General features: G+C 43.6%; 1 protein-coding gene across 5 annotated transcripts in view; it reads left to right on the top strand.

The window, feature by feature from the left end:
• The window catches only part of fermt2 (FERM domain containing kindlin 2), a 37255-nt gene that overhangs the window by 19787 nt on the left and 3297 nt on the right, over positions 1 to 14171 (top strand). For 3 of the 5 annotated variants that reach the window (XM_070842075.1, XM_070842076.1, XM_070842074.1), the window contains exons 4-13: positions 1816 to 1944; positions 4576 to 4608; positions 6393 to 6618; positions 6799 to 6901; positions 7157 to 7264; positions 10034 to 10168; positions 10720 to 10769; positions 11374 to 11498; positions 11650 to 11756; positions 11844 to 12062. In XM_070842075.1, coding sequence (XP_070698176.1) covers positions 1816 to 1944; positions 4576 to 4608; positions 6393 to 6618; positions 6799 to 6901; positions 7157 to 7264; positions 10034 to 10168; positions 10720 to 10769; positions 11374 to 11498; positions 11650 to 11756; positions 11844 to 12062 — 1235 coding nt within the window. The remainder of the gene's footprint in view (positions 1 to 1815; positions 1945 to 4575; positions 4609 to 6392; positions 6619 to 6798; positions 6902 to 7156; positions 7265 to 10033; positions 10169 to 10719; positions 10770 to 11373; positions 11499 to 11649; positions 11757 to 11843; positions 12063 to 14171) is intronic. The other 2 variants (XM_070842079.1, XM_070842077.1) reach the window with 1 other exon arrangement.

Below are 14171 nucleotides of genomic sequence, written 5' to 3'. Positions count from 1 at the left end.
TGAATTATCACTATAAACATACAATTCAACACTCAACTGAGTATGTCAGCAGAAATTGACTGTAATGCTTGCCTGTCATATAAAGTACTAGCAGAGCCTGATTTGGTCATCTTTATCTCTTTATTTTTGATGGTATTCATACTTTAGCAGACATTTAATCTCTATATTGCCCTTGCCTGTACTCCCCTTGTGGGAGTGATGAAAAACACACATCTGTCAATTTATTTACCCCGCCCACCCATTTAACACCTCTCATATATTTCCAGATGGTCAGGCACAATGATCCAGTAATATCTATAATGCAAATGTTTGCCCCATAGATAAGTTCTTTGGTGTTAGTGACAGTGTTCATTATTCAGTCTATGGTTCATTCTCACTGACGGTGCCATCGTAGTAAAATGCCACATGCCTCTGAAATGCCTCACCAAGAGACACAGTCCTACCCATGTACACACGGTTTGATACACACTTCACTGTGTGTATTTGCCTCGTCACACGGCTCAGTGGGGCTAAAGCTCGGCAGCACGCCGACAACTCACATGGCTGTATAAGGGCACAGGGATTGCGCTTCACTGCTACAGCAGAGCGAGAACGAAGGAAGAGGGAGGCGGAGGGAGAGAAAGAGAGAGAGAGAGGGTGAGCTCCCATCTGGTAGTTCTTAAAACTCCTGGAATGCTTTTGCTTTAGTTACACAAACCAAACAAGCTTTTTCACCAAGCCAAGGCTTTCTTTCTCCTCCTGCGTTCTTCGACACCCTCAGCAACCTCTTCAATCAGTGTGCATCACCGTTCCAATCCTGCATCTTTGAAAACAATATCAGCATTTTTTTTTATCTGAGGAAATTAACATTTTTACAACAGTCCTGCACATAAGAACGTCAAAATAATGAAGTATGGCACTCAAATATCTCATTCAGTTAATTTATATGAAATCTTAAAAAAAAAAGGATCCAGGCTTGCTTGCTTCTAGACTAGCACATCTATTCTAATCCTGACACATTCTTGCAGTCTCACTACAACATCAGACTCATCCCAAGCCCATCTTAAAACATCAATACTGCAGAGTGATGGTTCCCTGGCCTCTAAACCCGAGTTAAGGGAGGGAAAAGAGGGAAGAGAGGCTTCTCTGTTTTAGTCATTATATTCAGTCTGGTGTCTTACTGTCTGATTGGGAACTTGCACACAGCTCACAGAGTTAGGATGTTGTTGTTTATTTTGTTTATTGTATGTCAGTATCTTTAAGGATAAATTTTTTGATATTTGTCCCATTACTTTGCAACAGCAAAATAACAGTTTTTTGTGTAAGAGAGGAATAGTCAGAGGAAGGGAAGGTAAGAAGGAGATGGAGGTTGTGTCTGCCCTGTCTCATTTGGGGATTACAGTTAAAGCAGGCATTTGTTGGGGCCCTGAGAAAAGGGATTTGCAATTTTCCACCCCTCATATGCACAGCTGTCTACACGTCTTAGCCATCTCCATGATCCCTTTGCTTTCTCGTACTCTTCCCTTTTCTACCCTCAACTTTTTTTCATTTTAAGTTGCCTTTATGTCACTATTAATGTCACTTGTGAATTTCCCCGTCGTGGGACTAATAAAGGAGTATCTTATCTTCACCTACATTACAGGTTCCACACATTGTTTGTGTGCTTTGCACAAGGTCTTATGGTTTATTTGAAGCCTGTAGTCTGAATACCAGTTTGAATACCATACAGCACAAATTGCTCTATGTTTTTTGTGACTGGATTGGCTTAGCTTTGTTATGAGGCATGGTTATGTCCATGTGACGTCAAATGAACTTTCTCGCTCTGTCTGCCTCCAGATATCCGCCACCCAGAGGAGTTATCTCTACTGCGTAAGCCCCGTGATCCCAAGAAGAAGAAGAAAAAGTTGGAGGAGGCAGAGGAGGACGATCTGGAGCTGGAGGGTCCGCTGTTAACCCCTGGATCAGGTGAGCTGATGGATAGTAACTCCCACTTGGAGATGAAGCACTAGTGGCTCCAAAGCACTTGTTACGGGGTTTGCTTTAACAATTTCAGGTTTAGTAAGAACAAAGCTTGGAAATTACAACTTATTCAATAAATAATCTTTGCTGGAGAAAAAAGACAAGTCTAATTTTTGCTCCTCACATGTTGAACGATAATTGGCCCATGCAAACTTAAGTCTGTGCATTCAGGTTTAAGGTTCAAGGCCTTCTTTAAAGTAATGATGAGCTTTGGGTTTTATTTTTGTCTTTCATTGTGAAAGGTAATAATCTTGTTTCCCTCAAGCAGCAGGTTGAATAGCAGGTTTCACTGGCTGTCATGGAGCGCCTTCCATTCGTTTGTGTCTGATTGCACTTGTGGTTCAAAAACCTCTAAGATAACTCCAGTTTGCTGCACCCTGCTTCTAGTGACCAAATATGAATGTGTGAATTTGAGGCCAGCATGGGATCTACAGCGCTGGCTCCCAGTTCCTTGGCAGGGAGGACGAAGAATGGTTGAGATTCCACACATAGTTGGTCACGCTGCCATTTTAAACCCAAACCAGGCTACACGACTGCAGTTATACTGGCCCTCCCTCCTCCCACCAGTGATGGGAGAGTTACAACTATGTGAGCAGGGAGGAGCAGAACAAAACAGACTGTGCTGCTGTCACAGAGTTAGCATTAAGCATAACTGCTAACATCATGAGACAGGGTGAATGGGACTCTTTGTGTGGTTCGAGTCTTTTCTGCCCTGGCCTCTGGTCTGTACCCTGGCTTCTGAGACTCAGCTCAGCATGCACATATATACTCTCATGTGAGTAGAAAGAACATTAATTTTGAGCTTGGTGAACCGTCATAATTCTCACAGTCAAGAAAAAGGAATTGTGCTGACATGCTGATTTGCTTCATTGTGGAGCTAGCAGCAAATTATGTATCTACAGCATTTTCCTATATATCGAAAACAATGTGATGCAAAAAGCAGCAACTTTCCGTTTTTATTTGGAGCACATGATGATCACACCCAAAGTTGCAAAATTACATTTCAAGGGGTGTGCTACATCGATGCATCTGGTATAGAGATTCTGTTTTCAGCGGGTAACTGTCACACTATTGGGAGGTGCAGAGTGTTTCAACAGGAATGTGTAGAATCTGTTTACTGTCACCACTCCCCCAGTGTGTGTCTATCTTGTGTGTGTGTGTGTGTGTGTGTGTGTGTGTGTATGTGTGTGTGTATGTGTGTGTGTGAACTCATACACACACACTTCTTGCATCCTCCCTTTCAGATCACATGCTACAGTCAGAGAGTACATTTCATGGCTAAGTTGTAAGGCGTTATGAGGCTTGCTGTGGAATAGGGCTGACCTCCTAGCTCAAGACTCCTGATAGGAATCACAAGGCTTTGCAGAGATGCAGCGATGCAATCAGAACCACAGCCCTTCTCCTGCGTCTGTACACAGAAGTACTCCACACCACCGTGGACATGAAATATAGAATGGCTCACTGCAGCTCAACATGGCACTGAGCAAAGACAATTCTTTCAGATAATCTCTCAATTTCTAAAGTCTGTTCAGAGCTTTGAAGACATCACCGTGGGACACCATAAGAACTCCTTACTTTCACACTTTTCTGATATTTTATAGACGAAATGATTAATCGATTAATTGAGAAAATTATCAGTTGATAATGAAAATGATCACTAGTTGCAGCACTAATCATTTCTTCCAGTGGTTATCTCAGCTTTAGCTGGCTTTTTGCGTTGGTTCATCATCTTTTTAATATCTTGTTTGTAATTGACAATGCTGGTAAAACAAATTGATAGATAAACTCCTAATATAGTAGCTCAGATAGATACAGCACATAGTATTTATACTGTACAGTAAGGGCCACACCAAGCTCAGAGGAAATGGCTTGAGAGGATGATGAACAGGTCAGAAGGAGATCATTACCAGTTATTTCTACTTTAAGACTGATGATCCTTTTCCAAAACCTCAACCTCTACCCTTAAATGTACCATTTAGGAAACTCCATGCTCCCTGTCTGTCAGCACACTCATGTCAAGTGCCCCACAGAAATGGCCATTTTGTCAGAAAAACCACGTTCCTAATCCTCAACTGTTGTCATGACTGGCCATGATGTTGTCCGTGATGCCCCTCTGGGCCCACCACATCTTGACGTGCCTGTTGTATCTAATTATGTTTCCTGTCAGCGTGGAGAATGACATACCCCAGGCAACCAGTACTTTATATGTGCTGCAGTTTTTATACATGCAGGGCTGGGTCACGCTGACCAACGCCTTGCCTGGGTTTTCAATCAGTCATGCTGTGTTGTATGGCTATGAATGGGTGGATGGAAACGACAGGGTGATCTCCCTCTGCAAAGAGGGTAAACTGAGTCATCCACTCTGAGGCTAGCAGTTGGCAGTGCCCGTGGAAATGCCACAGATCTCCTCATTCTTGTATTTCTCTACTTTTGTCTTCTACCCTCTATTTCCGCCTGTCCTTGCAGTGTTTTCAGTATCTTAAATCTGTCCACTTGATGTTGTCTGTTCCCATTCCGCTTCTTCCCTCCACCTCTTTCCTGTCGTTCCTTCTCTTACTCTTTCTCTTTTCATCCTAGCCTCTGAGATAATATACATCGGACCTGTCAAAGGTAAGCTTTCCTCTGCCTCTGTCCTGACTCTTCAGCACTGCTTCCTCACCCTCGCCTTCCCCTTCCTCCCTGCCCTCCACCCCCCCACACAGCTGGACTGTTGAGGTCACATGATATGTGTAACCTTTGGGACTAGCAGCCGAGTCACCTGACTGCTCCTCCAGAGGAAGTCAGCTGATTCGGGTGGTCACATGATAAAGGCTTTGCCTCTCATTAGAACTTAGCTCAAAGCTCACTTTCTCCTACAGCTACCCCAGATCTGCTCACTGTGCCTGCTGACTGTTTTGCAGGATAGCTCACTTTTTAGCCCTTGAAAGTGGTGGTAACTGAGATTGTTACAAGTAAATTATTATTAGATGTTTTGTGTTTTTGCTGTATCTTTTACAGAAGTTCAGAAATCAGAGCAGTGATAATTCTTATTGGTCCACAATCCTACATACACGATACAACCGATAGCCCACACAAGCTTTGTGTAAAAACCAAATCCACAAAAGACACTTGGATTTATTGACAAACATCTCATGGTTTCCCTCTAGTCTTAACAGTCCATGGTGGTCCAGCTCCATCCCTCTAAGCCCTCATTGAATCCCCAGTGTGGGAGCATTAGGGACTCAAGTCAACATTCTCTGTGCCTCTTTGCCTATTATTCGTATTGGAGTGTCAGTAAACAGGATGGAGGAAGCCTATTTGTATTTTTAATGGGCCGCCAGCTTTCACCTCATACATGGTCTCTCTGGATATTTGGGATTCCTCAAGAGACCCTGTGGGAGGTGGGAGTACTCTCCCTGACCTGATGAACTCCGCTTTTGGGAAAAACCTTGAAAGAACCACTGAATAACACCCTCCCCCACGAGGGATGGGTGGCCATAGCCTGCACCCTGTTCTCATGACCTCAGCTCGCAAACACAAACATACACGTGCACACTCACAAACACAAACCAAGCCCACTTCCTGATTTCAGAAGGGATTTAGTGGTTTAGCCAGTGTTGCTTCTTGACCTAGACCCTACAGAGGGAGAGAGGGAACGTGGGGGGGGGGGTATGGGGCCAAAAATACTTGCACAAGGCCAGCCAACAGGAAACGCAAACAGCTTCACTTTGGTGGCTTGCTTATGTTTGCAGGCAAAATTTATACAAATTCAAAAACTAATAGAAATACAAAAGTAAAACAACAGATGTATTAACATTTGAATAATTAAGACCCCTTATTCAGTGAAGACTTAGATTGAAATTTATGTGGCAGGTTTTTTTTCCAACCTTACATGTTTTTTGTTATATTCCATATATCCTCCTCCCATATCTTTGCGTTCCCCCTCTCCTCTCTGTGGCAAGTTGTGCAGTAGTTTGCTGTGTGCAGTGCATTCCTGCAGGTGTTTTTTGACTGTGAGTAAGTGGGTGACCGTGATCATGTTCTGTAACATCTGCATGCTGATCCACATCAGTGCCGCCATCAGCAGGAGGACATTGTTGAAGCCACTCATCTGCAAAGTGTGGGCTGGTAGTCACATGGTGTTGTTGACCGCTAGCTGGCCTGGCTAGGCTGCAAGTGTGTGTGCTTTTTGATAAGTGTTCACCCCTTTTTCCCTTGGTGCTGTTTTTGTTCATGTACAGTAATTGTGAATGTGCACTTCTTGGCTTTGGGAGTGGACATTTTATTTTATGAGTCAGTGTGAGACAACAGTAATTTAAAATATTATGCAAGTAATATTTTTCCTTTTAATGAATGTGATAATTTTTTAATTTCAGTGCACAACAAGGGATTAACTGATGACTGTTTGTTTTCAGGGAGCATCTACTCCAGTCCAGGCTTGTACAGTAAGACTATGACCCCCACCTATGACTCCAGAGATGGAAGCCCACTGTCGCCAACCTCTGCCTGGTTTGGGGACAGCCCCCTCTCTGAGGGCAATCCCAGCATCCTCGCTGTCAGCCAGCCAATCTCTTCACCAGACATCCTGGTCAAACTCTACAAGCCCCAGTCCCTTCTGGATAAAGCCAAAATCAACCAAGGGTGAGATAAACTTTGCTCAGTGGTTTGGTGGTTTGGTTAAACTGCTCATAGTCAGAAAAGCTGTGGTGGGATTTCAGTGTGTTTTGTGCTGTGCAGCTGATCAAAATAGTTGCAAGAGGCTGCAGAAAGATTGTTTCTGAAGGCATTCACGTTCACTGATCGCATTCACTGTCCGTACAGGTGGTTGGACTCATCCAGGTCTCTGATGGAGCAGGATGTAAAGGAGAATGAGGTGCTGCTGCTGAGGTTTAAATACCACAGTTTCTTTGACCTCAACCCCAAGGTATGCCCCATAGACAATGGAGTGCAATATATCTGAAAAAGAAACCAAATGTAATGCTAAATTGGTGCCATACTGTTCTGAGTAGAGTATTTGAAAGTCAGTGGCTAACAGTCACGTTGCCATGAGCTGCATAGAACTTCTAACAGGAGCTTCACCCAAATCAAGTTGTGTCTTGTGTGTAGCAGAGAGTGCGAGAGTCTGTGTTTATTCACTGTTTTGTTGTATGTGTCTTTACCTCCATGACAAAAATGTCAGTATGATGCCATCCGAGTGAACCAGCTCTATGAACAGGCCAAGTGGGCCATCCTGCTGGAGGAAATTGAGTGCACAGAGGAGGAAATGATGATGTTTGCTGCCCTGCAGGTAAAGAGACTGTGTGTTTGTGTTTGGCTGTGTCTGCGTCTGTGTGTGCCTGATCTTAATTTTCCTGTTTCAGCATTGTTTTGTCAGGGTCTGAAATTTGAAGACCTGCAGTCCTCTTTTTATTGGGCATTGGGCACATTGCCTTCTCAACCGCAAACTAATGAATTGGATGGGCTTTCAGCCCACAGCTGAGCCATATGGCCGCCAGTTCTGCTGCAGCATGCACATTAAAACTTGTATATTGTACATTGATGTAGAATGAGTTAATAGTGGAGGTTATCGCATATATTCCCACTGGGCCTTTTAATATGATTCAATCAATTCCTTTTTCTGACTCATCCTTTATAGAAAAAAGTGAGTCATCAGAGATTTTGAACCACCTATTGAATCAAAATCTCTTGTGAATAATTAATTACAATTAACTTTAAAGACAATAGTGCGCTTACCTCATTTAGTTAAAAAGGGTGAGGTGCCACTTTGAATGCCTGGGAACCAGGCCTAGTCAGTCATCATGACAAAGAAATAGAAAGATAATATTCTAATGTTCATACATGTTCTTGTCGATATACATTATTATTATATATTTCCAGCATTAAATTCTCTCAGTATTACTAAAGGATTTCTAGCATGTCTAGCACTCGGCCAAGCCCACTAGTGAGTAATTTCTGCAAACTTTGAGGCAAGTTGCTGCAGCCATTCACCCATAACTCGTCTGATCTGGCTTTAAGAGCCACGTCAGTCACATGAGTTACTCTTTTCAGACAAATCTAAAGGAATATCAAGAGGAGAAGAGATAGGGAGCAGTGGAAGTGATATACAGATGTGAGCCCCTTTAGCCCCGTCAGGTAGCCCCATGTAGACTGAGGGTGGTGACCCTGCTATTTCTGACCCTCATAAACTGTGGGTGCCAAGACCTGAGGACGCCACCCTGTCCTCACCCCCGGGGTAATTATAGAGCATCTTGGGCCATAGTACCCAGTGCCTCGGCCCAGACCACCCACCCCCAGCAAGACACTGTCTCATAGACCTGCTCACATTCCTCAAAAAGCCCTCTTACACTTTGAGGTGTTAAGTGTGTTTCATTAGACCGGTTATAATTACACTCTCCTGGTTTCTTGTTACTCTTTCTGAGGGAGAGGCTAATCCAAGTTGGTGTTTGGACTGTCGGCTACTCTGTCACTGCCTGTCAGTTAGCACTTCTGTAGCTACTACTATGTTTTAGCCGGGTAGTATGAGCGCAGAGGTTTTGGCTAAGGTTTCACTGGTGAGAGTGAATACACAAGGTCTAAATAAAGAGCAATGATTATCCGCATCCAGTATGCTGCTAGCTTGTATTAGCATGCTATCACCTGGATGTTCTACCATAGCAATACCATAAATTTAGTAATCAGGAGTCGAGAACACTAACCAACCTCACAGTCATCGACTTGGGGCACAGGTTGTGCCTCAGCAGATAAACGCATGTGCTCAGCCACCCATGCAAACAAACAGGAAACATGCCCTTCAGTGCTGCAGTTTTTAAAAGACTGTCAGAGGGGAAGAGGCGGAGGAGTGGAGTGTCGTGGCGAGCCCTTTGTCCCACATTCTGTAACCTTAGCTGGCTAAAGCCTCACATATCTCTCTAAAACTCTGCCTCTGTATCTCTCACTCTCTCGACAGCTGTTCATTCATATATTAGTGGGGGGTTGGTGATTGGTTGACATTATAAATACCATTTGTCAACAAGTTGTATTTAGTGTCTGTGACTCACCCTAAGAGAGAGTCACAGTCACGTTTTCAGTAATGGGCCCCATCCTGATGATTATCCCATCCTATTGGCCCATTCTCTCATATGTTCTCAGGAAACAACGTTTTCACAGCGTGTTACGCTTTAAAGGTGTGCTGAGAACACATTGTCCAAAGTGTACCACTTATTGCTCTCAGTGAATAATCATCACTCATCAGTTGATCCTTTCATCCTGAAACTAGTCTCCTCACCTTCAAGTCCTTCAAAGTTAAAAGTCATTGTTCTATTACTGGTAAACTCAAAGGTGCACACTGGCAGCACTTGCTAACATAAATTCCAACACACCTTAAAGTATTTATGTGGCAATTATCACAGACCAATTCACTTTTATAAGACAAAGTTGGAGAGTTTATGCACCAGTAGCACACATGGCAGGAAACTTTATAGAAATCAGCATAACTGTTGACAAAGGTGTTCCAACATCTAACAATTGCTACTAAAAGTCTCCAACTCCCCCTTCACTTAATATTTGTTTTTCACTCGGAGGACCGCAATGAATCTGGTGGCTAGAAACGTTCTGTACTTGGAAGGTCGTAGGTTTGAACAACGCTGTGAGGATAAGACTGTGAAACCTTGTCCACAACATCACAGACTTTGCTCCAAAACCTTTGAGTGCACATTGTGCGTGTGTGTCTAAAAGGAGGGTGTTGACTAAAATATTCATTACATTTCTCAGCATGTCACTGGTTCAAAAGCACGACTGAGATGTCAAGAAGCATAAAGGATAATTCATATGATGATTTTTAGACCATGAAAAGATTTGGTTATAGAACAGCACAGTCGCTTGTCCCAAACATTTCATGTAGTAATGGACCTATTGTCATATAGCATGCTGTGATATTTTTGAGTCTTATTGTGCAGACAACAAAAAGGTCTGGATATGTCATGTAATCTCAAAATAGTGGAAAAACCAACCCCGGTTTAAAAATCAAATGCTAAAATGTATTTAAAAATGGGCCTAACTGTCTCTTTCTTTTCCTCAGTACCACATCAACAAGCTGTCAATCATGTCTTCAGACAACCACATGAATAACAGTGAGAAGGAGGTGGATGAGGTGGATGCAGCCCTGTCAGACCTGGAGATTACTTTGGAGGGAGGGAAGACGTCCAACACACTGGTACGACAACACCGCCACTTATTATATGAATTTACGTTTCCCGATGGTAACAGCTTGGCAGTGTGTTTGTTTTTTTCTTTGTTCCACTGTATTCTGATAAAATCTCCTTTCATCAGCTGTTTTAAACGGGAGCGGAAGCACTGCACACTGACTCAGGGGACGGGAAATCACAACTGAAACGCACTGAAATTTGAAAAAACAATTGTCCAGCATTTGACAAAAGATTGGGGGTGTGAGATATCTTGCACTTTAAATAAACCAAACAAAGGCTGCATGTTACATGGTCACACTGAAAATACAGTGTGTGTCCAATATAACGGCAGCCCCGCCTTAAGAACTTGTTAAGTTTATACAGCTTATCAGAGGAAACTGAGCTTTGAGATATTACATAAAAAGTGTTGTCTTTAGCACACACTACTGAGCAATGACATTGAAAATGTACAAAGTTGAGCCTGAGGTCATTGTTTTGGTAATGTTTTACCATGATCGTATTCCTATTTATTAAAATCTTCGAGGTCTAAACTAACAGTGGGTTTTTCCCTTCCTCCTAGGGTGACATCACATCTATTCCCGAGCTAGCGGACTACGTCAAAGTCTTCAAGTAAGTCCACCCCCAGAGCCACCTGATCCCACAAGACCATATGCACTTTCACTGTTGTCAAAAACACAACACAACAACTGTGCGTCAGAGCATTCAAAGATTGCATTTGTCCAAAAGATGTTCCGGAGAACTAGGAAATGAAATTTTCTGGCTAAATGAGAAAGGTGTTGTCTGGTTTGCATCAGTGCACTAGGCTGCTCTGTTTGCCAAAGGACATTTGCAAGCTGAGCTTTCAGTTTAGCTTTTTTCAAAGTGATTACAGTTGGACCAAGCATATTTTTAACGATATTTTATTTTTGGCTTTAAGCCTTTGCTGACAAGCACGTGGCCCCAGGGGTGGTTGTCTCATAAAATGTAAAAACCGCGAGGGTGGGTATCAAGAGGCATTTCCTCTTTAATGGTTTTCCATTAATGTTCACATCCATCGCTGAATCCTTTCCTATTCACCTTGCTGACTTTGCACTTGAGAGGCTCTCCTCTCTCCTTCGTACTCATTCATTATTCCCCCTCCCCCACTCTCCCTCTTGACCACTAATAAAGAAAATGGGTGTTTTTTCCATCTGATGTCTGACGTGTCTCTCTCTGTCTGTTATATATTTTCCAGACCCAAGAAACTGACACTGAAGGGCTATAAGCAGTACTGGTGCACATTCAAGGATATCACAATTTCCTGTTACAAGAGTAAAGAGGAGGCACATGGGACACCGGCTCACCAAATGAATCTTAGAGGTGCAAACACACAAAATGTCATTTCATGCCCATGCAAGAATGTAATGCTTAATTTCGCTGCTGCAAGTATGTTATTCTTGATGGTGTGTCTAAAGAATGCATTTGACCCTTAACCTCTTCTTCCGCTCTGCACTTTGGCCTCCATGTGTAGGTTGTGAGGTAACTCCAGATGTTAACATCTCGGGTCAGAAATTCAACATCAAGTTGCTAATCCCTGTGGCCGATGGCATGAATGAAATCTGGCTTCGGTGTGACACGGTAAGACCGGTGTTAGTATCCCATTTATGATCACTTCTTGTCCTTTTAGCAGGTTTTTAATTGTCAGCGTGTGACTTTCTACTCCAGGAGAAGCAGTACGCCCACTGGATGGCTGCATGTCGCCTGGCCTCCAAAGGGAAGACCATGGCCGACAGCTCTTACAACCTGGAGGTCCAGAACATTCTGTCCTTCCTCAAGATGCAACACATGAACCCTGACCCTCAGTTCATTGAGCCAATCACTACAGATATCAACCCAGAATGCCTGGTGTCCCCACGCTATCTGAAGAAGTACAAGAACAAGCAGGTAACCCACGCACGCTGGCTGCTGTACTGTAGGCTGTAGTTAAGGCAACATGGATGATAAAGTGTGTAGTTACAAAGAGATAGAATAAGGAAGGTAACTGTCTGGTCTAATGTGTATTTTTTGGGAGGTTGTTTACTTGTTTGATGAGTCGATTGTGGAGTTGGATGGAGCAGCATCTGATGCTTCCCAGATGGGCGCCTCCTGGCATCAGGCTTGTCTTGCATTGGAATGTAGCCTCCCCCCCTTTACTCTCCTCCTCTCTCCTCCGTTCCTTCTCCCCACCCCCATCTGTCCGAGGGGAAACCAGGACAGCAGACGTCCAAACCACTCAACATGTGTACAGTACAGTTTCTCGTGTCGGACAGTAATGGATTGTTTCTCTGCTCTCTGCCTTTGTGCTTGTAGACAAATGAGAAGAGAATATATATTTGTCCAAACATAACATTATGTAGTGGTCACTTCTTAGCGACAGTAACACGTCAGCACCAGCAAACATCTTAATAACTAGGTGTGAAATTTAAGCAGTAGGAATGAATTAACCATGTTGTAAGCATTAGGAAAAGTCTACAATGTGCCCAACAGATTTGCATGTAAGCAGCAGGCTGGTGTGTGTACATTGGAACAGCTGAGTACACGACTGCCATAGCTGTGTTAGTTGGCGATGAGGGAGGGGGAGCTGGGTTGGTGGGGTGGGGGGGGTTGCTTCCCCACAGTTTACTCACTCAGTCTGGTTTTGTTAAAGATGTAGTAGAAAAGTGGAGTGTTGCTTGAAAGTTTGGAGGGTGCTGATGTAATGACTAAGTAATGACTCAGAAATGGTCTGGGCTATAGCCTGAAACATAGTGAATGTCTGGAAGAAGAGGTATACAGACAGATTCAGGCCCTGTAAATGGGTGTCAGCATTGCTGATGGAGTCTGGGCGCTTCAAGCACTTTGAAGGTTCTTCCCATGGGCCACGGACTTGTTCGTCATCTCTTTGATACTACCTTTAACACAGGAAACGTGAGTGTTGTACTGAAATCATACTTAACCTATGCATATGGGTCTGCCGTCACAGGTTAATCTCTGGACGTCACTCTTCAGGAAGTAGTTGCAGTTCCACACACAGTGCCGCTAAAAGTCATACTGACCCAAAATGACAAAAATACCAAATAATGTTTCAGTTCTCTCATTCTCTATATGTCTCACTTTCTCACTTATTTTTAGACCAGTCAGGAAAATCCTTAAAATATAGCTGGAATGACCAATCCATGTTCAAGTGAAGAATGGGCCACAAAGCGCACGATGCATTTCGACCCATTCAGACCAGCCAACCTTAGAGTTTAACTCATGTCATTGAGACCTGTTCCACTTCTAGTTTAGCTTCTGTTCTCTCTGGTCATTAGGTTTGTGGAAGCTGAAATGTGATATTGTAGTTTCCTTCACACATTCTACACTTAGAGACACTGACTGTGCTCAACAGTAGCACTTCATCACTGTAATCAAAATGAAACGATGATTATCTTGCTATCATTTAAGAGGGAGCTGTAGTTGTTGAACCCTAACAAAATCATTGTTGTTTTATCTTAAGATCATGATCATGAGCTGCTCAGACGTCACAGTCCGCTGTCCCATTTTCTTTAGATATGGACAGAAAACTCTAGTGTTATGTTTCACTTTTATTAGGCAGGCAAGGGGGAAAAAAACCCCTCTATGGCATAACACAATGCCTGGACCCAGACACTAGCTTGAACAAGAGGCAGGACTTAGTCTTTTTAGGAGTGTTTGCCCGGCGGGGTGTGTGTCTGTGTCTCTGGTCCGGCTCCAGTCTCGCTTACAGTCCCAGTCTGATAGAGGGTATCCCCAGGCACAACATGAAAGAGCAGTGGCATATATACAGTATGTGTATGTACCCGCACACTCACACACATGTGCACTCACATAGTGGGCGTGGGGCACCAGGAAATGAGCCGTGCTTGGGAATGTTGCGCGGGAAAACTGTCTGGGAAAAGCCCGTTTGCTCTCAGTCAGCTGCGACCCCTCCCCAACTCCCTTAAACTGGACTTCCTGTTGCGCGGCTGGTCCGAGGAGACTTCCGTGCCGCTGCTCCCAGCGGATGCACTCTGGATT

This window comes from Pempheris klunzingeri, chromosome 13 (assembly GCF_042242105.1).
Source record: "Pempheris klunzingeri isolate RE-2024b chromosome 13, fPemKlu1.hap1, whole genome shotgun sequence".
NCBI classification, from domain to species: domain Eukaryota; kingdom Metazoa; phylum Chordata; class Actinopteri; order Acropomatiformes; family Pempheridae; genus Pempheris; species Pempheris klunzingeri.
The sequence above is the reverse complement of the archived record's forward strand: the minus strand, read 5'-3'. Positions and strand labels throughout refer to the sequence as shown.